Here is a 25,408-nt window from a genome sequence, read left to right on the forward strand (position 1 = left end):
AGGGAGGGAAGGAGAGGAGGGAAAAAAAAGAGATGAAGTTTTCCTGCTGCTGCCCGAAAGGGAAGGAGAGTAGTGGCACGGCGGGGAGTTTGGTCGGCTTAATTCCCGTCTCCTCGGCTCGTGGGTTGGCTAATGAATTGCAAGCACCTGTTCTCCTATGTTCATTAAATGAAGGAGGGTGGAACCGTTGATGTAATCCAGATCAACCTGTTGGCTTTTTATTTTTTTTTTTCTTTCCTCCTCTCTCGGTACCCTCCTTTCTGCAGGAGCTTGTTTGTGCGGTGAGGGCACAGGCACTCGCAGCAAAAACAAATCACTCCCAGGTAATTCGCCGGGCCCCGAGCAGCTGCTTTCCGTAGCCTTAAATGGTGAAGAAAACAGCCCACGGAGCCGGCACGCTCGGGGAGGAAGGTCTGAGCACGGTTACGGCAGGAGCACTTGGCTCATGGAGCTTGGATTCGGTCCCTAGCCCTGCCTCGGGCTTTCAGATAAAGTCTGCAGGAAGGAACTGTGCTTTTTTTTCCCCCTTTTTTTTTTATGAGAGAGCATTTGACTGAGAAAGATCATAACGCCTGAATTTGCCATGGGTGGGATTTTGGGAAAAAAGTGTCTCCAGCTGATCGTAATCAGAGGATCTCATGGTCTTCCTCTGACCATGAAGGGCCCTCATGTGAAGCTGTGTTGCCCTGAGTGTCTTAGGACCTATAGATCTGCCGGTCCAGTTTGAGACCCAGTAGTGGCTGATTCCAGAGGCTATTTGGTCCCTTAGGTTGTGGGTTGGCAGTAACAGAGATCTTCAAAAGCTCTCAGCATCAGACAAGATCTCTATAGTGTCCATGCTTGTCTGGCACCTCTCATTCTCAAAAGCCCTTTAAAACCTAGTGGTGGAGACACCGAAAACCATCTTTTAATGAATTCTAGGCTGCTAAAGTGGCACACCCTTAAGTAACTATTTGGACCTAACCATAAATCAATGTTGGGCACAGCTCCTTTGAAAGCCTTTCCCAGCTTTCACTCAGCTTCTCATCAAGGATTTGGGACAGAAAAACACTGATTTCTGCCTCCTTTTGTCTGTTTGTGTTGCAAAAAGGGGTGGTCTTCTCCAGTCGAAATCTGGAATTTGTTTTGCAGGAAACCCGCTGTTTTGTGGCCTGGTTCAGCCCCACGTTGCAAAGCAAGCTGGGCGTTTTCCTGCCAGGAGATGTCAAGCAGAACGTGGGTCTGTCACAGACCTGCTCCAGCATGAAGCCCTTATGAAGAAGCAGTGAGTTCTACCCCAAGGCCTTCAGAAGGATGCAGAGCTGTTCCCTTTGAGTAGAGCTGCCCTTTCCTTGAAGCGCAGCCTCAATATTTTGCCAAGAGCACCTTGCTTTTTTGTAACATCTGAACATCATCCCATCCTCATCAGCTCAAGATGAGGACTCCTTCGTTTAATCTGGACAGTTTACCTTAAGGATTAAAGCAAAACTCACGGCTGGGAGATGACAAAGCCCGTGGCTCTGGTGAGGTGAGATTATCTATCTCATCGTGGGCTGCCTGTTTGTGGCTTTGTGGTTGCAGGCACATCAATGTTCCTGATAGCATCGGGTCACAGGGTCACCTGGCAGGTTTTGTGCCTCGTCGGGTACTGAGGGCACTTGTGATGGCTCCCAAGGAAAGATCCCTCCGAGGGAAGGAGATAGAGGTGAAATTAGGCTGGTTCAGTTTAATAGCAGCTTGATTGGGAGGCTGGAAGCCGTGTTCTTTACGGAGCCAGACTGGATCCCGGTGTGATTTTGGCTTGTGAGATCCCAGGACGTGTCGCTGGAAGCTCCGCGCTGGCGGTTGATGCATCTGCAACCACATCTGTCTGAGCATCCATGCTTATTCCTTTTTCCTCTGGCAAAGCGTGGATATTCTTAAGGAAACCATTTGCAAGTGGTTGTCTCTGCTGGCAGGTAGGATGTGTGGGAAGAGCTTGCAGAGAGAGGAGGAAGCTGCTTTGGGGGGCTCTCATTTTGGTCCAGCCAGAGCATTGCTCCATGGCAGCTCCCAATGGGACCAAACGTGACCGAGAGGAGCTCCTTGCTCCTCTAGCCACACCTGGCAATGCGGGAGCCGTGATTCCATGCTGTTTTTCCCAGGATGGAGAGGGAGAGCCGCTCCAGCGGTGGCCAAAGCCTGGCTGTGGGTTTCGCTGTCATCCCTGCCGCGTGGGAGAGGCGCTGCTGAGTCAGGTTGTTTCTTCCTTTCGTGCCGCTGCTCTCGATGCTCCTCCTCGGCCAGGTATTCGGCTCAATTTGGACCGGGCTGGGCTCCAGAATCTGCCTTTGAGATTTGGCACCGGCCTTCTTGGCCACCCCGCCAAGCAAGAGGGATGGAAACGAGATGGGGAAGGATGTGGGGGACACGATGGAGGGACTCGGCCACCTCCATCACCCACTGCGTCCTGCTACTCCCTGTGTCCATGCAGCCAGGTCTGCCTTGTCTCCTGACCTGCTCAGATGAAGGGGACACTGTCCAAAGTCCAGGGACTTTGATCCTGGCCATCTGGAAGATGCCTTGCCGGCTCAATATGCTCTCCCAGAGGAGAATGATTTATTTATCAAAGTTCTCTAATTGCTGTTTATTAAACGTGGGTGATGCACGAAACATAAACAACGAATCAGCAGTTGCCCCAAGGGATTGGAATGATGAAGCTCAGGCAAGACGGAGCCGGGGCCGAGAGCCGCGGCGCTAACGAGCGGCTCGGCAGGACGCGGTTGAGCCTCGCCGGGCACGCGAGGAGCGTCTGGAGTGACACATCACGGGGGAACGGCCGAGCGTGGGACGAGGCTGGCAGCTCCCGGCTCCTGGAGAGGTTGCCAGGTTCATTTGGGGTTAAGGAAGGCCAGAGGGGGCCTTAATTCAGTCTGTCACCCTCGTGCTGCGGCAGCGAGGATGTTTCCAGACTCCGTGATGTGCTGGAGACGGGTTGGTTTTTTGGGACTGTGATGAGGGGCTTCATTTTGGAGAGCCTTGGTCCATGCGGTGGCTCTCCAGCTCCGCCTGGCTCTGCCTGCAGCAAGAATCGGTTTTTTTCCCCCCAAAACAGGCGTCACTCGCAAGGAATGTGCTGAAGGGCCCGGGAGGCAGGCCGGGACCTGCCCACTCCTGCTTCGCACTCGGGAGGTTTCCAGCCTATCCGTGAGCTCACGTTGCTTCCAGGAAACCTCAGGTAGTGAACAAAATAATTACGCGGTGCTGGCATGGCCCGTTCCTGCGCGGGCGCCGCAGCCTCGCGGGGCTGGATTCCTCCCTGGCAGCCGCATCCTGTCGCCTCCCCACCTAAAGCGACTTGCTTTTGTTTTAAAAGCCACTTTGGGTTGCTTGAAGGCGGTTCCAGAGCCTGCAAACTGCTCTGCTGCCCGTCTATCCCTGTTGTCCCCATGGCAGCTGGGTGTTCACCCCCTGCTCCGCTCCGTGTCCTGCTAGAGGTTCCTTTCAGGACCTTTCTGCAGCTCTATAGAGCCACAACGGGAATGTGCAGGCTCCAAATCCCCTTTCCACTGATCCCTCGGGCTCCCGTGGGGAAACGGCTTCTCCTTCCCCCGTGCCAAAGCCGACGTGGGTTGCACGGATTCGCTGCTGCGGATTTCTCAATCTGCGCTTGAGCCGGTGACTTCACCCCTTGCAGCACCCGGACCCGCCGCCCCGATCGCAATCTGGCCCTGTGCTCTTGTGTCACTTTTAATTGGGCTTTTTGTTTCCGTGCTGCGTCACTCGCCCGAGGTTTGCGGTGCCAATAACGCCGCGTCGCTTCCGCGGGCACTGCCAGCCTTGGCTCCCGGGGGGTCCCTGGGGGTTTTTGGGGGTCCTCGTGCCTGTTTCACAGGGGTAGATTTCTTGAGGGGAGAAAAAAGACCCAAAGCATCGAGGCTTGGGGCAGGTTTTTGCGTTGTTTCCACACCAAGGTGCTTTGGAAAAGATGCAGCCCAGCCCTTTGGAGGTGCCAGGCATGGCACGCTTGCCCCCTGGGTCCCTGCATGGGGACAGTTGTGGCACGCGTGGGTTTTGGGGCAGGTTGGCACCGTGCACGGGCCTCACTCGGTGCCTGGAGGCAGAGGGAGGAATCGTGCACGGGCTTTTCTTGCTCCGGCCTTTACGAGGGTGGTTATGTGGCCAGGCCCCACACGTGTGCCGGGGCCAGCCCTAAAGCCAGGAGCGAGCCCGTAATCCCCGCTTAATCCGCCACCTGGGTTGATTCATCCGCATTTCGAGTCCCGAGGTCAAATCCGGCGCTCCTGATTCATGCCGGCTGCGTGCCCGGCAAATTGGCAACCTGGAAATTGGGTCCTGCCTCGAAGGGCCTCTGCTCCCCGCGGCATCGCAGAGCACCGCTCTGAGCCCTGCAACACCCACAACGTTTTTCCTTCTCTTTTTCCTCCCTGCAGCCCAAGCTCTTCCGTGTCGTCCTCGTTCAAGAAGGAATCCTGCCGCAGGGATCGCGGATGGCCCGAGGGTGGCCGGGGACGTGCGAGGGCTCCGTCATGTCGCAGCGTGGGTAGGAGCGGGTTCATTATCCTAATTATTATTGTCATTGCTGAACGTATTGATGATGGCAGGGCCTGCCCCAGACCAACCACTCCCTGTGCTTCCGTGAGCACCCCAGGATGGCTCCCTGCCAGCTCCAAGGCTGCAATCCTGCCCTTTGCTCCTACAGTAAAACTTGGCGCCAATGGTCCGGCTGGGAATGGAGCAGAGGGAATGAGGGTTGCACCTTGCTTCCAGCCTCTGGAACATTTGGGTTAAAAGCTGAATGCTGGAGCAGTGCGTTCGAGCAGGCACGGGGCCATCTGAGCAACATATCAGAGTGTGTCCCCAATAGGATGAGAGCCCTGCCTGGAACGGCAGCAGACACCTGGAAATACGGAAACCCAAATCAAGGGAGCTGCTTTGTGCTCATTCCTCCGTTCCCCTGTTTGCAAAAAATCACCCATCTCTGGGAGCTGAGCTGGTCCCTCTGTAAACAGAGATTATCATCTGAGTTTGGTTATCAGAGCCATAAGGAAACGGTCGTAAGAAATTAATCATCCGATTTCTGCCTCCTCCTCCTCCTCCCCTGACTGAGGTGCTGGTGAGGAGCTCGTAGCTCTTCCCAGTTTATCCTGCTTGTCTTTGACTAATTGCTGCTTCTCGGCCCTTCCCAGGTCGTTTGGATGTTCAGAGGCTGAGATGTTTAGAGAAGACCCCTGGGACCACCAGGGCTTTAACATGCCCCTGTTGGATGTGTCAAATTCCTGCAATTCCACATGGGGAATGGGCTTTCTGTGGATCTCTCTGGGCTTGTCTGGGAGTCGCTGTCTCTGGAAACCATATCCCTGGCTGCTCCCAAGCCCTCTCCATAGGAGATGGGCAGTTTATGCTGAGTCTGATGGAGATTTTGCAGACAAAAGGCCTAAAATTCAGACAAATATTCACAGCCACCCACTGGGCAACGTGTAGCTTTGTGCTTAGGGAGTGGAGTTGGGCGATATGGAATTTACTCCTGCCTCTCCCATCTACTTCCTGTCGTCGAGACAGTTTTTATCTCTCCAAGGCCAGGAAAAGCGCTACCTGCAGCTCAGCCTCTTTCTGCATTGCTGCTTTTTTTCCTTAGGAGCATTTATGAAGCAACAAATTGTCTTGGAGAGTTTGGATTTTGCAAAAGCCGTTGGGATTTGCAATCGGGGCCAGAGGTTGCAGAGCAGCTTCATTCCCATGTAGGCACCGGGATTAAAATAGTTTTCTATTGTGGGAGCTATTGAGAAACCCAAAATATTAAGCAGCCAGCACGGCAGCCACCCCAAATTACTGCTGTTTGCACAGCCCCTGGCTCAATGCAATTGCAAACGGGTAGTTTTGCGTGGTTGTTGTGTTGGCTACTTGGTATTTAGGGGGAAGGAAGACCTCAAAATCCAACCTGGGCTGCTGGAGATGGTTGGTGTCAAGCAGCCTGTGCCGTTGCCTCTGCCGGTGCTTTGCAAGATAAGAAATTTTCCTAAGAGCATTTGTGACTGATGACTGTGTAAGATAAGGTCCCTCCTCATCCCATGTCACTACAATTCCTGGGAAGTGCATTGCTCATTAATTCTGATCCGTGCCCGGGTTAATACCTGCAGAATCCCAGGTATTGATGCACCGGCTTTAGCTCCGCTCCTAAAAACGAGTGGCAGTGAAGCACTCCCACGGTTTCCATCTGCTCTGCATGGGGTGCATTAGTTTGCAATGCAAGTAATTAAACCAGGAATGTGGGAATATCTTCTTGCTATGGCTCTAATCTTATGGCCGTGGGCTGGAGCGAGTGAGTCACGGGCAGAGATGCGTCCGTGCTGGTCAAGGCCAGGCTCCAAATTCGGTCACTTCTTACCTGGGTTTTCCCTTTCTCATCCCGACACATGCAGTTTCCCTAAAAACTAAGCCCTGTGTCAACAGGTCTGCAGGCTTCATCCCAGTTCCCACATTGGAGTATTTTAATTTGTTTGTTTGTTTTTTCCCCCCGCCTAAGACTTTAGCTGCAGGAACGAGACTCTGCTTTCATGTAAAAAAAAATTCTCCGTCTAATTGTGATTATACATAATTATAACTTTATTTATAGTTATCCCGGCGTGATTTCTTGCAATTGTCACATCTTGTAATTTGGAGCAGAGGGCAAAAAGAGAAAGATTTTTGGGGAAGTGCGAAGGAGGCTGCGAGAGGGGAAAGGGTGGCGGGGAGGACGTCGGAGCCGCTCGCGCCGAGCGCGATCCCCGCCAGCCCGTCTGCCTGGGCTGGGTCTGCTTGTTTGCCCTGTAGCTTATGGCAACGTGCAAAGGTTCCCGTGCGGCGCCATCCGCCCCGGGCGTAAATCCGCGGTAAATCCGGGGCTCCGGAGCGGCTGGAGATGCCCCGCGGTTCCCCCGCTCCCTTGCGGAAAGCAGGGATGGAGCTGGGCCAGCGGGAGCTGTAGGCTGGCTCCGAGGCAGCCAACAGGTTTCCAACACCCGTGGCAACCTGCGGCTGTTGCTCCCGTGAGGCTGTTGGTGCAGAGAGGCCGCAGAGGCTCCCGGAAGAGCCGCCTCGTGATGAGCCGAGCGGATTTCCGAGTGTTCAGTTTGTTCAACCTGTTGATTCCACGTGTCCAGCCGCAGTGGCGATGAATTTAGAGGAATCACAGCGGGTCCAAGAGAGCTTTGCAAGCTCTTCCTGGCCTTAAGGTCCATTATACAGGGGGGATGACCAATCCTTGGAAGAAAGGCTGACAAGAAGGATGGATTTCCTCACTTTCCACCCTCCTTGGAGTCACTGGCAGTTGCCTTTCTAGAAAAATCGCTTCCCTGTAAATAGGGTTGTAGGGATGTGTCACTGCATTGAGTTTTATAGCCCGAGCAGCGCAGGGAGTTGGGCTGAGCACGTTGCTAATCCTCTGCGTTAAATAGCAGCTCTGACTTGACGTGGCTCAACTTGGGGCCTTCCTAGAGCACATAGGTGACATGTGCCATGGCACTGGGGACAGCAGGAGAGCGCGTTCGCTCTCCATTGAGGCAGAGAAAGATCCGTGTTCGTGGGAATTATTGATAAGTTGGAAGCTTTTATCATCATGCTTAAATCAGCCTAAAAGGGAGGAAGCTGCCCTCACGGCACAGGAAAAACCTTGAAAATGGCAGTTTTGTGGCTGCTGTTGTTGGCTGTCCGGGTGTTATTCCCAGCTCCGTGGTGTCACCCTCGGAAGGTCTCTTGGGCTGCCCCGCTCCGTGAGCCCCCCGTGACGCTGCCCGTGCTTCAGACCCCGTTTTCGTGACTCACGGCCGGAGCTCTCCGGATGGTTAATCTCAAACCAGGACTGCGCTGTGCAAACGCAAACCCTTACGGGCACTCCCTGCCCGAGCAAGCTTTGAATCCAAACACTGCAAACTAAACACAGCAAGAGCCAGAGATAGCCCAGGGGACACGGACGGGATGGTGAGGAAACACCATGATGTTATCAAGCAATGTAACAACATGTTCTTAACGTATAACCCTGCTTAGCTGCAGTTTTCTTCATCTTCCAGGGGAATGTGGCCGTATTTGATGATTTTAGCCCTTTCTGGACTGGAGCGGAGGACCCTGCGCATCCTTATGGAGCGGTTTCCCCTTGGAGACATGGTGTTGGTGCATGGTGATGTGCAGGGCTGGCTGTCGTGACACCGAGTACAATATTCACAGTGACAAAGCACTCGCTTCCCCGGGGTGTGGAACCGGTTCACGCTATCGTGTGTTTTAGCAGCCCTGGAGCCCTAGGGGACATTCGCGTGGCTTTGGAGGCTGTTGTTTGTCCATCCGCTTGGGAAACTACGCGACGTTACCATGGCAGCTCAGCAACACAGGGAAACTCTACCTGGGACCTCTTGGAATTGCCAAATCCTGACTTAACCTGATTCAAAACTGGGTTTAAACGTTGTCAGGGTAGAGGCTCGAGCTTGCAGCGCTGCACGGGGTGAATTAGATTTTTCCAGCCCCTATTGCATTGACTAAGTTGCTACCGACAAAAAAACCCAAGTTTTGAATGGAAGATGGACTCAACCTCCCCTAGAACTGGCAGCAATTAAGATGATAAAATGGCTTTTTGTGGATCTGACTCCTGATAGTACAAATCAGGGTGAGGTTCAGTTCTCTTTTTGCTGAACTGCTGTTCCCTGCAAGGCTGCTGAGAACAGCGCTGGCTTTATGGTGCTTTATCTGACAGCAGGACTGTATTTTCCTTGGATGGATTGCCTGATTCCAGGCCAGACTTTGAAATCTCATGGCAGGATTTATGACCTGATAGTAAAGGGAACCGTCCCTGTGCAGCTATTCAGAAATGCAGAAAGCTCTCGAAACTCTTTGCCCCTTCTGGATAGGTGCCCAGAAATTTAGGCTGCAAACTGACCTGTTCCCTTTCCAGTTCAGACTGGCACCCTGGTCGCCACCTAAAACACCCTTGTTTTAGTGCTAGCAGGAAAGAGAAAACAAATTAAAGCAATGCTGGGCTCCTGCTGCCAGTATAGTGTGTGTCCAAGGATGCAGCTGGTTTGGATTTGCGGGTCGAACCAGAAGCTGTGGCCTCTTATCTCCTTTCTGCTATTGCAAGGGGGGAGCTCAGCAGGGAAGACACAAAAATCCGTGCACGTTCCCTCCTCTTGCTCCGTAACATCCTTTTACTCGAGCAGCAGGGAACGGAGAGGCCGGGAGAAAATAGGGATCAGACCTGTCCCGTCTTAACGCCCTTCCAAGGGATCCCGGAGCAGGTGAGAGCTCGGAGCGCCGGGGAGGCGCAGCGCAAAGCCAGCTCCGAGCGCGGGGACGCCAGGTGTCCCCTTTCCGCCGCCCTTCCCAGGTTGCCGGAGGGGGGGAGGCTCCAAGGCCCGCCCAGCCAAAGCTGTAAAACCTCTCCTTCTTCTGCCCTGCAGGCAAGCCCAGCTCTCCTAACGGATAAAAGGGGAAGCCAGGCGGAGAACTCGCTCCTTCTCCGGGTCTCCGGCACAGCTTCGTCGAGCTCTTTGGAGGGAAAACGTCCTTGGAGCAGCCATGTCCCGCTCTGTGAGCTTCAGCTCTCACTCGGCCGTGCCGGGGATCAGCCAAGTGCGGGTCAGCACCGTCTCCTCGACCCGCGGGGGACCGGGTGCCGGCTTCGGCAGGTCGGGAGGCTTTGGCAGCTCCAGCCTCTATAACCTGGGCTCTGCCAACAAGCGGATCTCCCCGGTCGGAGGTGTCAGCTCCTACAGCGTCCGCTCGGGCTACGGTGCCGGCGCCGGCTATTTTCCCCCGAGCTATGGGGGCATCCAGGAGGTCTCCATCAACCAGAACCTCCTGACCCCCATCAACGTGGAGATCGACCCCAGCTTCCACCGGGTGCGGAAGGAGGAGAAGGAGCAGATCAAGACCCTCAACAACAAGTTCGCCTCCTTCATCGACAAGGTGAGGTGACAGAAAAGCTGCTGGCTCTGTGGGTGCTTCTTATGGCAGGCCTGACCCAAAGCTCAGCAGCGGGGAGGTTCACAGTGACACAAATGGGCTCAGGATCAGGTCCACAAGGGCTTGGTGTGTTTTACTTGTCCCCATCTGAGATAGCTCTTATTAAAACCCTGCTTGTGTTGCCTTCCACAAGGGGTATTACCCCTTTTAGGCCACCTTTGCTCCCCTGTCGTTCAGTATTTTTTGCTCATAAAATGGGTGCAGGCTTTAAATCTGAACCCCAGGACAACTCCAGCAAATGTAGAGGGGATTTTAGAGAGGAATTGACCCAGTAGAGCAGCCCTTGACACAAATCAGGGTTTGCTGTGTTTGTTTCCCCAGACTTGTATCTCTGTGGCTTTGCTCTTTGCAACCCATTCATCTTATGTCCTGTGCTGCAAATTTGAGCTCAGGCATCCTCAAAATGCCAGGAATCCGGACCTGGAGTTCATGTAATTGGCTGGCTTTGAAGTCCTTGCATGGCTTTGCTCAAGTGTTGGGCAAACAGGGTTTGCTTATCTTTAATTAAATAGAAAGCCTCACCTGTCAGAAGCTGAGCCCCAGAGTAGCACACAATGGGCCCACATGGTCTTTATCACCCTTCCAGTATCTAGGAGCTGCTTCTGAGCAAACCGAATTCCTCAGATGCCTTCCCCAGGATCCAAGCTCCTAAGTCACGTCCTTTGGGGGATGTGCCAGCTCCCCTTCCTTGCGCTTTCACAAATGACCCCTTGCTTGGTTTTCAGGTCCGGTTCCTGGAGCAGCAAAACAAAATGCTGGAGACCAAATGGAGCCTCCTCCAGGACCAGAAGACCGCCCGGAGTAACATTGCTCCCATGTTTGAGGCGTACATCAACAACCTGCGGCGTCAGCTGGACGGGTTGTTGAATGACAAAGGGCGTCTGGAGGGTGAACTGAAGAACATGCAGGATCTTGTTGAGGATTTCAAGAGCAAGTAATGTATCAGCTTCTCATCTAACGGTACTGTGAGCTGACACATTGGTTGGTAGCTTGGCAAAGATGTCTACAGCTTCCCTGCTAGGGAGGGAGACCTTTGCCACTTAGGTGGATATTCCAGGGAAGCTGCCTGGATTCTTCCAGGCATTGAAACACAAATCGAATCATCCTGGGGCTCACATTTCACCATTGGGTCTCCTGCTCCGCTCCAAGTGGCCCATCCAACATTTAGGTGGTCCCTCAGGAGAGGTGAATCTCACCCCACGTGAGGGACGTGGTTGTGACCACCCTTGGCAGGGGAGGAAGCCACAGGTAGTGCAGTAGTTGCTCGTTGTTCTCCCAACTTGGGAGCTCTGCATGTTGGAGCTTGTTCAATGAGCAGCTAACAGAGCAGGTGACCTGCAAAATTTAAGGGGATTTTCTGTCCAAATCCCCTTTTTCTATCTAAATTGTGTCATTTGGGAGGTGTTCTATGAAGAAAGTAGCCTTTGTCCCTGCCTGTGCCCAACCCACCTGTACAGAGGAATGCCTAAAGAAAAAAGAGCTGGCAGACTGGATCGGACAGGAACTGAAAACAAACAGATCTGATAATCCCCAGGGTGTGTTGAGGGAAAGTCAATACTCAGTAATTCCCAAGTAGGTGCCTGGGAATGATGCTTCCCCCAATCCTGCTCCGTTCTGTCCTGTATGCTCATCCGCAGCTGCTGTAAATCCACCTTGCTTCTCTCTAAAGCCACAGCAAGGAGCTGCTTTGCACCTGGGGAATTTATGGCCTTACGTTAGGTGAACACAAAGAAAGGTGCCCTGCTACGGATTTATTTCTCTAACTTCGGGTTGTCCTAGGAAGTTAAACCCCTTATTTAGTGAGGAGAGGGAAGGCAGGTAGGATTTAGGAGCCTGGGGTCCCTGGGAGGGAGCAAGGATTCAGGAACAGAAGTTTGGAACCTGCTTCTCCTTGCTGAGGATGAAGAATATCTTGTCTCTGAATGTCAAAATCCTTCTGGTGCTTCGTGGGTCTGTTGCTCCTCTTGCATATCCTCATTCTGCAGAGTAGTTCACTATTGGCTCCTAGAGCAAGGGGGAGATTTGCTCTATATTTGCACAAGGCTCCCGGGGATCATTCGGTCCCTGATTCAGTACCTAGATTGACTAAGGGTGCGGTTCACAGTAAGCCAAGGGTGGGAATGCTCCGTGTCCGTGCCGGCCACGTGGCCTGGCGCCGGGCACGCCAAAGTGCGATAGCGCCCTGGGCTTCCTGGGGCACCTGCCCCATTAACGGAGAATATGGAGCAATTTGCCAGTTTGTTGGCTGGCTCCATGGAGGCCCCCCCAGGAAATGAGTTTGACAAACCATTCCAGAATGATTCCAGCTTTCCGGCAGCCTCCACTTATTCCTGGTGACTCTTATTCCCATCTGCGCCATGCTGCAGACTGCAATACAGTCATGCAGCTTCCAGGGCATATATTACCCTGCAATAGCAATAAGTGCAGTTGCATTGACCCCAAAGGGACAAGATCCATTTATGCAAGCTGCCAGGGCAGCACAGAGGGAGAGTTTATGTGAAGACAATTGCAATTGAAGTAGCTGCCCAGAAAGCAAGAAATTACAGAGCTAGTCATGCAGGGACTGTATAAACAAACAGAGCTGTGTTGTAGCTGTGACAACAGCAATTCCCAAACAGCAGGAAAAGAAAGTGTTTCCTTTCTAATGACCCCTGCTTGACTTAGCTCTCTGAGTGAGAGCTACAAGGCAGCTCGGCTAGCTGGAACGTTGTGTTTCAAGTGCTGTGGTTTGTGTTCTCTTCCCTGTCACGCTGTTTCTTGGTTGTTTGTCAGGCAGGGTTCGGCTAGCGGATTCTGACTGTTCATTTTGGCAGGTTGGCAGCACTCAGTGCTGAAAATCAGGCTCAGATCCAGGCTTGGAAGTAGTCTAGATCAGTGGGACTCCGCTGAGGGACGTGGTTTGTAGCTGCTTCAGTTCATAGCACCTAAAGGTGAACGTGCCAAGATTGGCTGAAGCCTAAATGAGAAGTTGATGGGGCTTTGAAGTGAAACTACTGGGTACAAAATGAGAGTAATTACGCTTAGCTCTTACCAGCACGTGACCACCACCTGCAAAATGTTCTCAAAAGTCTGGAATATGGGCATGCAGAGTGACAACAACATTAACGAATGCTTTGATCATCACAGAGGAGTCTGTTAAATGTGTTTGCATCTCTCCTGGATTTGTATTCCCTCTCTTTAGGGGGGTGGCTAGTACGAAAGATGAGAGCTTCAGGACATGACTACAATTCTGCAGGTCATCTCAAGGCGCTCTCTTTTTTCTTGGCAGATATGAAGATGAGATCAACAAGCGCACAGCAGCAGAGAACGAGTTTGTCGTGCTCAAGAAGGTGAGTGTTTGCCTGTGGTTGCAATCCCATGGCCTTGCAGCTGCCCCCTCTTGTAATCCAAACTGGCGTTGGATTTGCAAGCCCAGCTCCTTGTGTTGAGCCTCCAGACCATGCAGGATCCTGCACACCAGCAGTTTCCTACCCTAGCAGATGTTTTCAAGTCACGGTGGGGCGCTGGGCAAAGGGGCATGGAGAATAGATGAGGTAGGAAACTTGATGGGCTCATTGATTTGGAATCATCTAAGGCAGTGTGGGCTTATTCATCTAAGCTACTGCAATTGTCATGGATTATCACTTGTTTTTTTTAGGATGTGGATGCTGCCTACATGAACAAAGTGGAGCTGGAGGCCAAGGTGGATGCGCTGACAGATGAGATTAACTTCCTGAGGAGCCTCTATGAAGCGGTAAGGTCCTTTCTGCAACCATGTGAGGTTGAGGTGAAGCAGTACATTTCCTTCTAAACTAATCATTGCTTTGAATTCTTGTCTGCCTCCCTTTCCTCTTCTTCTCAGGGTCTCTCTTAACTGGCTTCCAGAAGAGAGATCCTTAAAAGTCAGTGGTTAATATTATTGCTTTCAATGCAGGGTCTCTCTTAACTGGCTTCCAGAAGAGAGGTCCTTAAGAGTCAGTGGTTAATATTATTGCTTTCAATGCAACTGGCAGGAACTTCGTGAGCTGCAGGCCCAGATCTCGGACACCTCTGTGGTCCTGTCCATGGACAACAGTCGCAACCTGGACCTGGACAGCATCATTGCGGAGGTTAAAGCGCAGTACGAGGAGATTGCCAACAGGAGCCGAGCGGAGGCCGAGTCCTGGTACCAGAGCAAGGTAGGTTAATGGGGAGAGAGGGCAGTAACAGCTTCTGTTACTGCGTGTGAGGAGTGTGGGAGCCCGGCTCTGCTCTCTGGTGATACCGGTGCCTGCGGGTGCAGGGGGGTTGGACTAGATGACCTCTGGAGGTCCCTTCCAACCTTAAGCATTCTGTGATTCTATGATTCTGTTGCAGTACGAGGCGCTGCAGGTCACGGCTGGCAAGCACGGAGACGACCTGCGCAACACGAAGAACGAGATCTCGGAGATCAACCGCATGATCCAGCGGCTGCAGGGGGAGATCGAGAACGCCAAAGCCCAGGTGAGGAGCTGCCCTGGCTTTCCTGCTGCAGAACAGCGAGGTTAAACAGTTCAGCAGGAATCTGGAATTAACACACGTCTTGTTAGAAGCAGTTTGGGGATAGCTGCAATAAGGAAAAAGAGTCAACTGATGCTGAGAGGTAGTTGGGTTGTAGGAGAGAATCAGCTCCCAAGAGCCCGGGAGGGCAGAAGGTGCCTTGGAGCCATTCCCAAAGGGCAGCCTGTGCAGCACCCTGTCCCACACTCACATTCCTTGGGCCCTCTCACTTGCATCTCTGTCCACTCCCTTTTTGCAGAAGGAAGCCCCGTGTCTGGGCATGTAACAGGATTTTTACCGTTATGGGAGTTCTGTTTGCTTTCTCCAGAGGAGATTATTGCTTTATCAAAGGGATGGTGAAAGTCAGACTGGAGAGTGGTACCGACCCTATAAAAGGGTTGGATCCTGGCTATGACTAAGGAGCCTGCATGAAGCTGGAGATAAACCTTTGTGATTCATCCAGTTCTGTTTACTTGGTTTCAGGGCAGGGAGGCTTCAACACACATTTACAAGCAAATAGTAGACCCAGTGCAGCTCCCTTGAATAATGAATGAGAGCACAAAGCCCATATGTTTGTTGTGATCCCTTCCTGCCAAAAACTATCTGTTTGGAGGTGCAGGGGGCACCGCTGAGGGTGCCTTAGACTGTTACCTTGATGTGGCCCCACGGGGATGTTTTTGGGTTAGGTCTGTGTTGGTTAAGTGCAGGTCTGCTCGAGTCCGTGCTTGTCTTGGAGCTTGATGGAGACCAACAGCAGGAGAGAGAACCTGAGCCTGTGTTAACCCTCTGTGCTGTGTGCAGGTGGGCTGGGGGTCACCTGGGAGTCTTAGGCAGGGGAGAAAAGCAGGGGCAGATGAACCACCTTGTGAAGAAGATGCCTTGGGATGAGATGAGCCTTCCTTTGCAAGCTGCTCTCCCTTTGGCATGGTGAACAGCAGCGATGTGGGCATGAACTTCTGGCCATTTGGTTAGGGCAGTGACTGCAGTGCTCTGCAGAGCCCTGGAGATGTTCCCTAGATGCTGGAAGCCTCTAGGTAGGAGAAACCTCCACTGCAGGGACAGGATTCCCACTGACATCTCCTGCTCTGTTCCACAGCGTACCAAGCTGGAAAATGCCATTGCTGAAGCTGAGGAGCGCGGCGAGATGGCCGTCAAGGACGCCAGGGCGAAGCTGGAGGAGCTGGAGGCCGCTCTGCGGAAGGCGAAGGAGGACATGGCCCGGCAGCTCCGCGAGTACCAGGAGCTCATGAACGTCAAGCTGGCCCTGGACATCGAGATCGCGACCTACAGGAAGCTGCTGGAGGGAGAGGAGAGCAGGTGGGTGCAGCCTGCGGGTTTTATGTGCCAAGGGGAGCAAGGCAGCCCACCACTGAATTTCCCCTTCTTTGCATCCTGGGAACGCTGCAAGGGCCCAATTCCTATTTTTGTGGAGAATGCAGAAGACAAAATCTTGCATTTTAAACTGATTTTTTTTCAGCCTTGGAAATTTTTTTTTAGTACAAGAGCCAAACTGGAAGGTTCTGGGGAAAACTGGATACTTTTGAAAATGTTCAAGCAAAAACCAAAGGAGCTCTTCTCCAGCAAACCTTTGCTCCTGTGACAGGCAACTTCCAAATGGATCAGATAGATCCCCTTGGAGTTAGGACAGAGCTGTTGTTGCTCTATAATCCCCCCTTCTTCCCCTGAGGTGATAACAAAGCTTGTAAATGTAGGGCCAGAACAAAGCACTGGATGGCACACTTATCTTGTCTGAATTATTTACAGCAGCAATAATAATAATTTACCTCCCTTGTGCTCATCCTCAGAAGCGAGGCCCTAAGGGAACACTGAGTAATACTGTCTAACCTGTGCTCTTCCCTTTTTTTGCCTTTGTGTTTTTCTTCTCCAACAGGTTGGCTGGTGATGGAGTTGGCAACGTCAACATCTGTGAGTTGAATTTTTTCTTTTAATAATTTACAATAGTGCCTTGCGGTGCCCTCGGTTTCTGCAGAGTTAACCCCTCTCCTACATGAGAGGCCCTGGGTCAGACCTTGATGGTCTGACTCTATGGCAGACTCCAGCCCTACATTTTCTGTATGAAATTTAACTTGGAGGGGCAGGATGATCCTTTGGTTTCTTTCCTCTTGGAAAGAAACCTAACTTAGCACAGAGATAAACCCAGGGACCCGGACTGTGATGAGTGGAGGGCGCCTGGATTTTGCAGGAGCTTGCGGAGAGTTTTCATCTGACTCCTGCAATTTCAGAAGGGCCTTTTTTTTTTTTTTTTTTTGTGAGGGTGCCGTGCTTGGAAGTTCCCTTGGGCTCATGCTTGGTTTGCTTCTTTGTGTGGTCTTCTAGCTCTGGTCAGCTCCAGCGGCGGAGGTGGCTACTCCAGCGGATTGCGGGGAGGAAGCCTTAGCCTGGGAGCTGGAATGGGCAGCGGAGCCCTCGGCTTCTCCTCTGGAGGTGGCTCCACGTACACCGTGACCACAACCTCGTCCACCAGGAGAAGCACCAGGAAATAAACTTGGAAACCATCATCGGTACCCAAATACACGGGGGGGGAGGGAAACCATAGAAAGAAAAGTTGTGGTGCATTTTGTAGAATAAATTGGCTGCAAAATTTCTGCAGTGGTGAATGAATTGGAATAAGACATACCAGAGGACCTGGCCCTGCTGCATCATGCTCGAGGCTTGATCCTGCACTGTTGACCTTGGTGGAAATCATGCCACCAAGAGCGGGTTCAAGCCTGGAGGGTGAAATTTCCCCAGTGAAGCAGGTGGGATAACGCTTATATGTTACTTGTGTGCTTGGTACCCCCTGCTCAGAGCTGAATTTCACTCTTTGAAGGGCAAAGCAGTCATTTGAATGGCAAGCTTTTATGCATTTCTGCTGTGGTTTTGCAAAAGAGACCAGAAGATTATCTTCCTCTGAATATGGTTTGGAATACCTTATACCCTTGGGGTCCTTGGAAAATGCCAGCCTTTGTTATGACTTTCAGTCTGGATTTGTTTTCTTAAAATACACCAGGAAGAAAGCAGTGAAACCGTTTTGGATTTTTTTTTTCCTTGTCTTGTTTGGAAATTGGCCCAGAATTGGAATCCAAGAAGTCTCTTCAGTAAGAAATTAGCTTCACTCAGAAGACATTGCAAACAGTTTTACTTTCAGGCTCTTTATAACAATGTAACTCATTAACAAGTTCTCCCAGTTATTCCTTCCCCGCCAAAAGAAGCCTAAAGTTTAAGGGATATAAATTTGCTTAAAATTATAAATAATGCAGTAAACTGAGAGATAACACACCCTCTTCTTGGGCATCTCTGTTTACCACTCTGTATTTCAAAGCATAACTAGTGATATTTGTCTCTGCTACAGCTAGGAAAAAGCATGTTTTGTTGATGCATCATTGCATTAACTACTTGTTCCTGCCAAAATATTTCTTCAGCTTCCACGTGCCAGGGCAGTAGTTTATTACTGCAGTAGGAGGAAAGAAATATGAAATAAACGACTTGAAGCTGCACAGAATTGCTGTGTTGCAACTCAGCCCTCTCCCAGCATCGTATTTCTGGTTGAAGTTTTCCGCCTTTTGGTCTGAGAGTTTTGTCATAATAATAAAGATTCTCTGTTGCATCCTTCTTTGATCCCAGATGGGGTCCTTGTTTGTGCTGCTGTGTGTCCTGGGATGCTCAGGAGCTTGGATCACCATGAGCTGTTGTCATCTTCCTCCTGGAGTATGGGCAGAGCCCCAGAGCAGGGTTTAGGAGCTATGGGCTTTGCTTCATTGAGTCTTTCACCTTCTGGGTGAATTCTCCCTGGTTTGCACCAAGTCCTTGTCTGTGGCCTCACAGGGCCAGTTCATTCAAGCACTGAAGGTGGCCCCTGCTCAGGGCTGATCCCAGGTCCTCTCTGGGCCACCCTCTCCCTCTTCTGACCAGAGAAGAGCAAGACAGTCAAGGAGACACCCATCTACTTCTGTCCATCTGCATCTGGCCAAATCCAGGAGGGGATCTGGGCCATGCTACATTAACAGCTCCATCTTGCTGCTTTTTGGGAGAGCCTGGGGTGTGTGAAGGGCTTGTGCAGCAAGAGGAGCCATGGGGCAGACCTGGCGTGAGCCCTTGCTGGAGTCACAGGGGCAAAGGCCACCTGGAGACTTTGTGGTCATCAAGAGAAGCCCTTTCCTCTGTACTGAGGATGGTTATGAGGCTGCCAGGTTTGCAGCAGGTGCTGCATGGACCCAATCACTCCCATATCTACTGAGCCTGCATGTGGCTTTTGCTGCAGCCAGGGAGGGGAGGCACCTGGTATGGCCAGCAGAGCCCCCCAGCTCGTGCCTTTTGTGTCCTGGGCAAAAAAAAAGAAATTAAAAAAAAATCCCCTGTTGTTAATGGATGATTTCTGCATTTTTTTTTTGCATCTAACCTATCATGGGCCCCTTCCTTTCCCTTGCCAGCAGCCAAGGGTGTTGCAAACCCCCAGCCCCAGGTGAAATGAGTCCTCCAGCTTGTGCGCAGGTGGGAGGAAGAAGAGACCCATGGGTCATCTTGAGCTCTGGGGAAAAGGCTCATAGCCCTTCTCGTTGCATAGGGAGAATAGATGTGTCTGTGGGTGTGTTATTTTGCCCTGGTTGAGGAAGAAAGTGCTGGGAGGGTTTTGCCAGGATGGAGGATTTGGCACGTGCCTGCTTTAAACCCCTTCAAGCACCAGCAGCTCTTGGGATCCTGGACACGAATGAATCCTTTTCCCCAGCTGAAGGCTTCACATAAAGGTAAATGAGTTGTTCTGCTGGTTTATTGGAGATGCGAGACTAACACGAGGATAAAAGCCATTGACAAGCATCGCTGGCAAAAATACACAGAGGCATTAGAAATAAATCACTTTCCATTAGAAATCTATCACTTTCTCCTCTTTTGGTTCCCCGATGTCAAACAGAGTAAGGTACTTAATGCTAGTGCTGCAATGTGCTATGCCTTGGAGGACTAAAAAAGCACTCGGAGCTGGTCTCGTGCTCAAGGGTGGATCTGGCTCCCTTGAAGATGCTGACAGAGGATTTCGTGGTCCCTGGGACCAGTTAGAGGGATCAGCCTGTTTCCAGCCTGACAGCAGGCTCTAACCTACGGCACAAGGAAATGGGAAGAGCAGGTCTCCTAACAGTAACTTTGCAAGCAATAAGCAATGCAGATGGCGTTGGGAAAACAGCAGCGTTTTCTGCTGCTGTTTTCAGCTGGTGAAGCGAGGATCCTCCTTTCAACCCTTGTGTTTAATATTTTGCCCTGTAGGAGGTTGTAGTGGATGAGAATTTGATGCTGGAGCTATTGCTGTATCCTCCCGCGGGGGCACAGGGAGCACAGGGATCTCCGGAGCTGGGGATGATGCCTTTGCTGCAGATGCCTCCTCCAGCTCCCAGAGCTCCACTTCTCAACAGGGTCCTGCTGCTGCAGGAGTAGCTACCAGCAGCACCTGCATCCACATCGGCGGCGATTCCTCCCGTAGAGCGGCGCACGGCTGCAAAGGAAGCGTTTCAGCTCAGCTTTTCCATCCTGCAGGACAAAATCCCTCAGGATTGCGAAAAATAAGGATGTGTTTTATTACTTACCAATATTCACCGGGCAGCCACCGTCTACATATGACCTAAGGAGAGGGGGAAAATGAAGGTAAGACCCAAAGTCCCTGTTTGCTCTGTGTCCCTATAACTGGATACAGTTGGGTGCTCTTGGGATGCAGAGAGATGCTGGCCGGGCCAGGGAGGGGTTTGGACCTGCTGCAATCTCTGTTCATGCCTGTGAGGAAGTTTTCCCGAGGCCAGTGTGTTACTGGAGCAGGGAAAAGGTTTCCTTTTGGTTCCACAAGTGCAAGTGTGAGCATGTCCTAGGCAGAGGCCTCCGCTCCATCCCCTCAGTTAGCCAGGATGCCCCTTTGAAGGGTTTTGGTGCCACCTCCTAGGACACCAGTTCTCAGTGCCAAAAGGAGGTGCCGGGTTACCAGGCAGCCTGTGAAGGGGGTGGTGGTGTTGGCAAATGCATTGCAAATCCTGGCAAGCATTTTTCAGGATTGTGTGAGCTCTCACCTGCTCTCCTCTCCCTCCAGCAGCTTCCTGTAGGTCGCGATCTCGATGTCCAGGGCCAGCTTGACGTTCATGAGCTCCTGGTACTCGCGGAGCTGACAGGCCATGTCCTGCTTCGCCTTCTGCAGAGCGGCCTCCAGCTCGGAGAGTTTGCACTTTGCATCCTTGATGGCCACTTCCCCTTGCTCCTCCGCCTCAGCAATGGCTCCTTCCAGTTTGCATCTCTGGAGGTAGGAGAGACTCGTTATCGCCGCTTATTTGTGTGTGCTTTGAATAGTTCAGGGCTGCTCAACCTGCCTCTTCATGGTTCACCCATCTGCTACGTTGGACCATCCCACTTTGTTTGGATTCTATGGCTAAACCACTAACCTAAGGACGTTTCTGCTTAGCTTTGGTGTATGTGCTTCTGATGGTAGTAAAGAGGTAGGAGTTATTGGTTGTGCTAACCTGTTTATCTCTGTCCATGTTCTATACTACCAGAGTGTTGAGCAGCTGACGTGTTTTTCCTCAAAATTGGCTGTTGTTCCTTTGCTATAATAGAGGGGTTTTGGAGTCCGTAGCCTGAGAACTGGAATTGATACCTTGTTGTCCCTGAGTCATCCTCACCTGGGCTTTGGTGCTTTCAAGTTCTCCATTCAGTCTCTGAATCATCCGATTCAATTCCATAATTTCATTCTTTGTGTTGTGCAAGCTGTCGTCGTGTTTGCCAGCGGTTTCTCTCAGTTCCTCGTACTGAGGAGAGAGAAAACGCAAAGAAAATAAATAATCAGGGCAAGGAGATGAGTCAGAAGCTGGGTCCTCAATCCTGGATCTTGAGCTTTGACACAAATCTATGGCACTAGAGGGAAAGGGATGACTCACTTAGAGCGGAGCTGCTCTGTGTGCAGGACGTTATGATGTATCATACATTGGGAGAGCACAACAAGTAGGTAAGAAACAGACTTTTCAACCCAAATACAGAAATCTGAAGCAACAGGTGCTTCACAAAAATGGTACATGAAGTAGAAAGTGTCTTTCTAAGTGCTCATGGTGACTCACCTTGCTGTAGTACCAGGACTCTGCATCAGCCCGGCTTCTCTTGGCAATGTCCTCATACTGAGCTCTGACATCAGCGATGATGTCATCCATGTTTAGGCCTCGGCTGTTGTCCATTTGCACAATAACAGAGGTGTCCGGGATGGATCCTTGCAGCTGAGCCATTTCCTAGGAGAGGCATCAAACTGGTTAGCCTGGTCCACCAGTGCTTTCCCTGCTCATTTGCACTGTTTGGAGACAAGAAAATGTGTTCTCTGGGTGTTGCCACCTCACCCTCACTGCAGAAACCCCCAAAAAGGATTTCTGGAGTCTTCTTTTACTACCCAAATTGAAGCAGAATCCTTAGGATCGTGTCCATGGAGGAGTAACTCGTTTGAAATCCGTAGCTTAACCAATGTACACAGAGGGAAGAAACAGTAAAAATCTCCATGGAGGTAAGTGTTGAGCCATGGGAGTCTAACTCCATGGATCCCTGAAAGAGGCCTGGAGTAAAGGGAAAGGAAAAGCTGTTACCATCTCATACAGGCTCCTCAGGAAGCTGATCTCTGCAATGAGGGACTCCACCTTGGCTTGCAGGTCAGCTTGGATCATATAGGCACCGTCCGCATCCTGCAGCGGGTCAGAGAAGGGTTTATGAAATAAAAGAGCCTTCTGCTTAACAGCAGCGTGCAGTGAGATTGCCAACTCTCAGGGCTGCTCTTTCAAAGACCTAATTTTGCCACGTTATTAAATCATTTCCCTCTCTTGTCCTCTTAGGCACAAGAGATGATCACTAGACACGGAAAAGAGGACAAGATTTTGACCAGTTGGGGTACGCAATGAGCCAAAATAGCCAAACTCCCCTAAAACTGACTGCTTTAAGGTGGGATTCAACTCATTTATTAAAATCTTCTGCAAAGTTGGTCTTTAGGTCCCTCTAGAGTCTCTGGAGAGAGAGCGAGAGGAAGACGCTCTCTGCCTCTCTTCCCAGCAATATTGACTGCTCTTGTCATTATAAGCAGGGAGGAATCAGTTTGAAATGCTCGTACCTTTTTGAGCAGAACAAACTCATTTTCGGCACACATTCGCCGGTGATTTTCCTCCTCATACCTGCAAGGAGAAAAGATAATTTCGCACCCATTTAGTAAGCTTAGGCAAGAATATGGATCTAATCCTCCACCACCGCTTCCAAAAGCTTATCTTTATCTTTTTTTATGCTTACTTTTTCTTGTAATCTTCCAAGATATCCTGCACGTTGCTCAGTTCTGTTTCCAGCTTGGCTTTGTCACTTCCCAGAACATCCAGCTGGTTCTTCAGGTTGCTGAGATAAGTTTCAAACATGGGCTCAATCTTGCTCCTACAACGTTTTTGATCCTGCAGGAACCTCCATTTGGTCTCCAGCACCTTGTTCTGCTGCTCCAGGAATCGGACCTGAAACCCAGAAGTAAAGAATTCAATGTTGGTGATAGAGGAGAGAAGTTACAGTCTTAGAACTAGCAAAATGAGAAATGAAATCTGAGCCAGGCAAATTTAGAACTTTTAAAGTCTGTTGAGCAGCAACTTTTCATGAGAAGGTTGTTCAGAAGAACAGCTCTGCTTTTTGGTTAGGCTTGTTGAAACAGCACCAAAGTAGACTGTGGTAAATCAGAGGCAACTTGGCTGAAGTTTTGAGTTTAAGGGTCATAAAAACAGAGCAAAGCTTGATGCTCATTTGCATGGAGGCTGCTTTATACCATTCTTGAACCATGAAACTTCTCTCACCTTGTCAATGAAAGACGCAAACTTGTTGTTGAGGGTCTTGATCTGCTCCTTTTCCTGGTACTTCACGGACTGGAGGTTTGGGTCCACCTCCAGTTTGAGCGGCTGGAGCAGATGCTCGTTGACTGTGACCTGGGCAATGGGCGTCTGGGCTCCCGGGGCTCCACCAACTCTGTAGCCAAAGCCAGCGCCTCCGTAGCCCATTCCCATGCCGGGGATGCCATAGCCGAGCTGCAACGGGTGGTAGCTGCCGATGGCCATCCTAGGTTTGTAGGTGACGTTGCTGCCCACGCTTCTGCTGGTGACGTATCCCAGGCCGCGGTACCCAGCGCCGCTACCTCCCCAGCACGAAGCGGAGCTCACGGTGCATCTCATCCCGTTCCTCGGGATCACGGCGGAGCAAGAGCCAAAGCTTCGCACGGCCCCGGCTCCAGAGTGGACGTGGTAGGAGCGGCAGGACATTGCGACCCGCCGGAACGCGGACGAAGGCAGAGGGAGAAGCTCGATGAAGGCAGAGGACGGGAGCTGACCCAGCGAGAAACCCTCTGCAATGAGGACCGGAGCTTTCACCTTTTTATCTCCCAGGCAAATGGGCTTTGGCTGCACAAGCAGCCCAAAATGACCGTTTTTGAAGATGTTTATGAGCTTGGGGTGTTTGGTAATAGCCCTACTTGGCTATTTTGCTGAATAGTGATTTGGGCTACTCTTAAATGCATGCCCAGTGTTCAGTTATAGGCTGTGTTTCTAATTTAAATGGGAGGGAACCCCTGGCCCCATAAAAACTACATTTGCCAACCTCCCTTTTTTTATAGTAAACATAGAAGAAGCAGAACCAATCTTTTGATGTTTGAGGAGCATTGCAAGAGAGGAGGGAATGCTGCTTGGCTTTACAAGCAGGGAAAAAAAGAATCAGAATTAAACTGTGTGGAACATCCCAGCCCTTCAAACACAGGGTCCCATCCAGAGTTGCCCCTTCTGGGAGTCCAAGTCATATTATTCATATTATTTTTTTTCTTCTGTTTGACCTCTGTCATATTTCTAGCTGTGGGGATGTGTGACTGATACCTGTGAGACTGACACCATTCTTCTTGCTTGCAGCACCAGGCTGAAGTGCCCTGGGTTGAGTAGAGTTTAAAGAAGAACCTTGGTCATTTCTTGGTCATTCCTTTCTAGTAGATTTGTCTGGCAGATCCAAGTTAATGCAATTTCATTATTTCTTATTTTATTTTCCAGCAAAAGAAGTAGATTCAGGATGACAGTGGCACAAGACAGACAGAGAGGTGTTTCCTAGAAAATAAAACAGGTCAATTTTGGCCATATCGAAAGGCCTCTGAGCCATGGGTGGGAACCCTCTCATTTTTTTTGCCTCCAGTAGAATAACATTGAAAAACTCAGCGCTCTCTTAAAAACACATTTGCTTTCATCCAATTTTCTTGGCATTCACGATGGTTTGAGCACATGTTCTGCTCCATGAAGAGGATCAGAGAGAAGTTCTCGCATGCAAGCCTGAAAACTGCCCTGCCTCATTTAGCTGGGCAACATTTGAAGGTAAGGCTGTGTGGGAGTTGCATGTGCTAAGCACTTTTTTGGAGCCAGCCTGAAAGGACTTCAGAGAACTCAGCATCTTTCATGATTGGGCCCTGGATGCTGGAGAAGAGCTGCTACATGTGATAGTTGGCAACTTGCGAGGTGCAAGAGTGATGTTGGCTTCTCCCCTGGCTTTCCCTTGCTGGGGTTTTTAATTACAGAGCTGAGCGGAGCGCGGTACCGCCAGCTTGTCTGAGCCAGCCCGGCTCCGATGTGCTGACCCGACAGAAACCTCCGCTTGGGAGCATCCCCGCTCAGCTCGTGGCCTGGCCGCGCTCCTGGCTGCTCGGGAAGGGGATGGAGATGGCCCTTCCCGGCTTTCCTCCGGGGCAGCAGGCAGGAGGAACAGGGGCTTTGCTGCAATGCTCATACGGAGCCTTTCCAGGGAACCAGCCTTTCCAGAAGTTTAGCTCTCATGCGTGGGATCCATCTCCCCCAACTTTGAAGCATCTTATGGAGCTGCAGACAGCTCCAGCCAACTGCCTAGAGCCCTTTCGGTCCCATGCAGAGGGTTGGCGTTGGTGGGGAAAGATTCATTTTAC

At 51.1% G+C, this 25,408-nt stretch overlaps 2 protein-coding genes across 2 annotated transcripts; one reads left to right on the forward strand and one right to left on the reverse strand.

The window, feature by feature from the left end:
* The first annotated feature begins 9,389 nt into the window (after nt 1-9,389).
* LOC104577020 (keratin, type II cytoskeletal cochleal) lies at nt 9,390-16,979 on the forward strand. Its single transcript, XM_010224449.2, has 9 exons — nt 9,390-9,912; nt 10,695-10,903; nt 13,238-13,298; nt 13,607-13,702; nt 13,962-14,126; nt 14,305-14,430; nt 15,563-15,783; nt 16,358-16,392; nt 16,804-16,979. The coding sequence occupies exons 1-9, from the start codon at nt 9,523-9,525 to the stop codon at nt 16,968-16,970; spliced, it is 1,470 nt and encodes a 489-aa protein (XP_010222751.2). The 5' UTR covers nt 9,390-9,522; the 3' UTR covers nt 16,971-16,979.
* A 2,412-nt stretch (nt 16,980-19,391) lies between these two features.
* Nucleotides 19,392-23,741, reverse strand: LOC104577016 (keratin, type II cytoskeletal cochleal). Its single transcript, XM_010224445.2, has 9 exons — nt 23,283-23,741; nt 22,744-22,952; nt 22,571-22,631; nt 22,056-22,151; nt 21,546-21,710; nt 21,114-21,239; nt 20,511-20,731; nt 20,040-20,074; nt 19,392-19,504 (listed from the first exon to the last, which is right to left on the reverse strand). The coding sequence occupies exons 1-9, from the start codon at nt 23,739-23,741 to the stop codon at nt 19,392-19,394; spliced, it is 1,485 nt and encodes a 494-aa protein (XP_010222747.2).
* Nucleotides 23,742-25,408: the final 1,667 nt, after the last annotated feature.

This window comes from Tinamus guttatus, unplaced genomic scaffold (genome assembly GCF_059628265.1).
Source record: "Tinamus guttatus ecotype Peru unplaced genomic scaffold, ASM5962826v1 Tinamus_guttatus_pri_ptg000344l, whole genome shotgun sequence".
NCBI classification, from domain to species: Eukaryota; Metazoa; Chordata; class Aves; order Tinamiformes; family Tinamidae; genus Tinamus; species Tinamus guttatus.

Excerpts from the sequence above, each read along its gene's own strand:
- LOC104577016 (XM_010224445.2), bottom strand. The coding sequence starts at position 23,741 with ATGTCCTGCCGCTCCTACCACGTCCACTCTGGAGCCGGGGCCGTGCGA. Across the intron at positions 22,953-23,282 it reads TTGCGTCTTTCATTGACAAG|GTCCGATTCCTGGAGCAGCA; the intron begins GTGAGAGAAGTT and ends TCTGGGTTTCAG. Across the intron at positions 22,152-22,570 it reads AGTTTGTTCTGCTCAAAAAG|GATGCGGACGGTGCCTATAT; the intron begins GTACGAGCATTT and ends GACCCGCTGCAG.
- LOC104577020 (XM_010224449.2), top strand. The coding sequence starts at position 9,523 with ATGTCCCGCTCTGTGAGCTTCAGCTCTCACTCGGCCGTGCCGGGGATC. Across the intron at positions 14,127-14,304 it reads AGTCCTGGTACCAGAGCAAG|TACGAGGCGCTGCAGGTCAC; the intron begins GTAGGTTAATGG and ends ATTCTGTTGCAG. Across the intron at positions 16,393-16,803 it reads AGTTGGCAACGTCAACATCT|CTCTGGTCAGCTCCAGCGGC; the intron begins GTGAGTTGAATT and ends GTGGTCTTCTAG.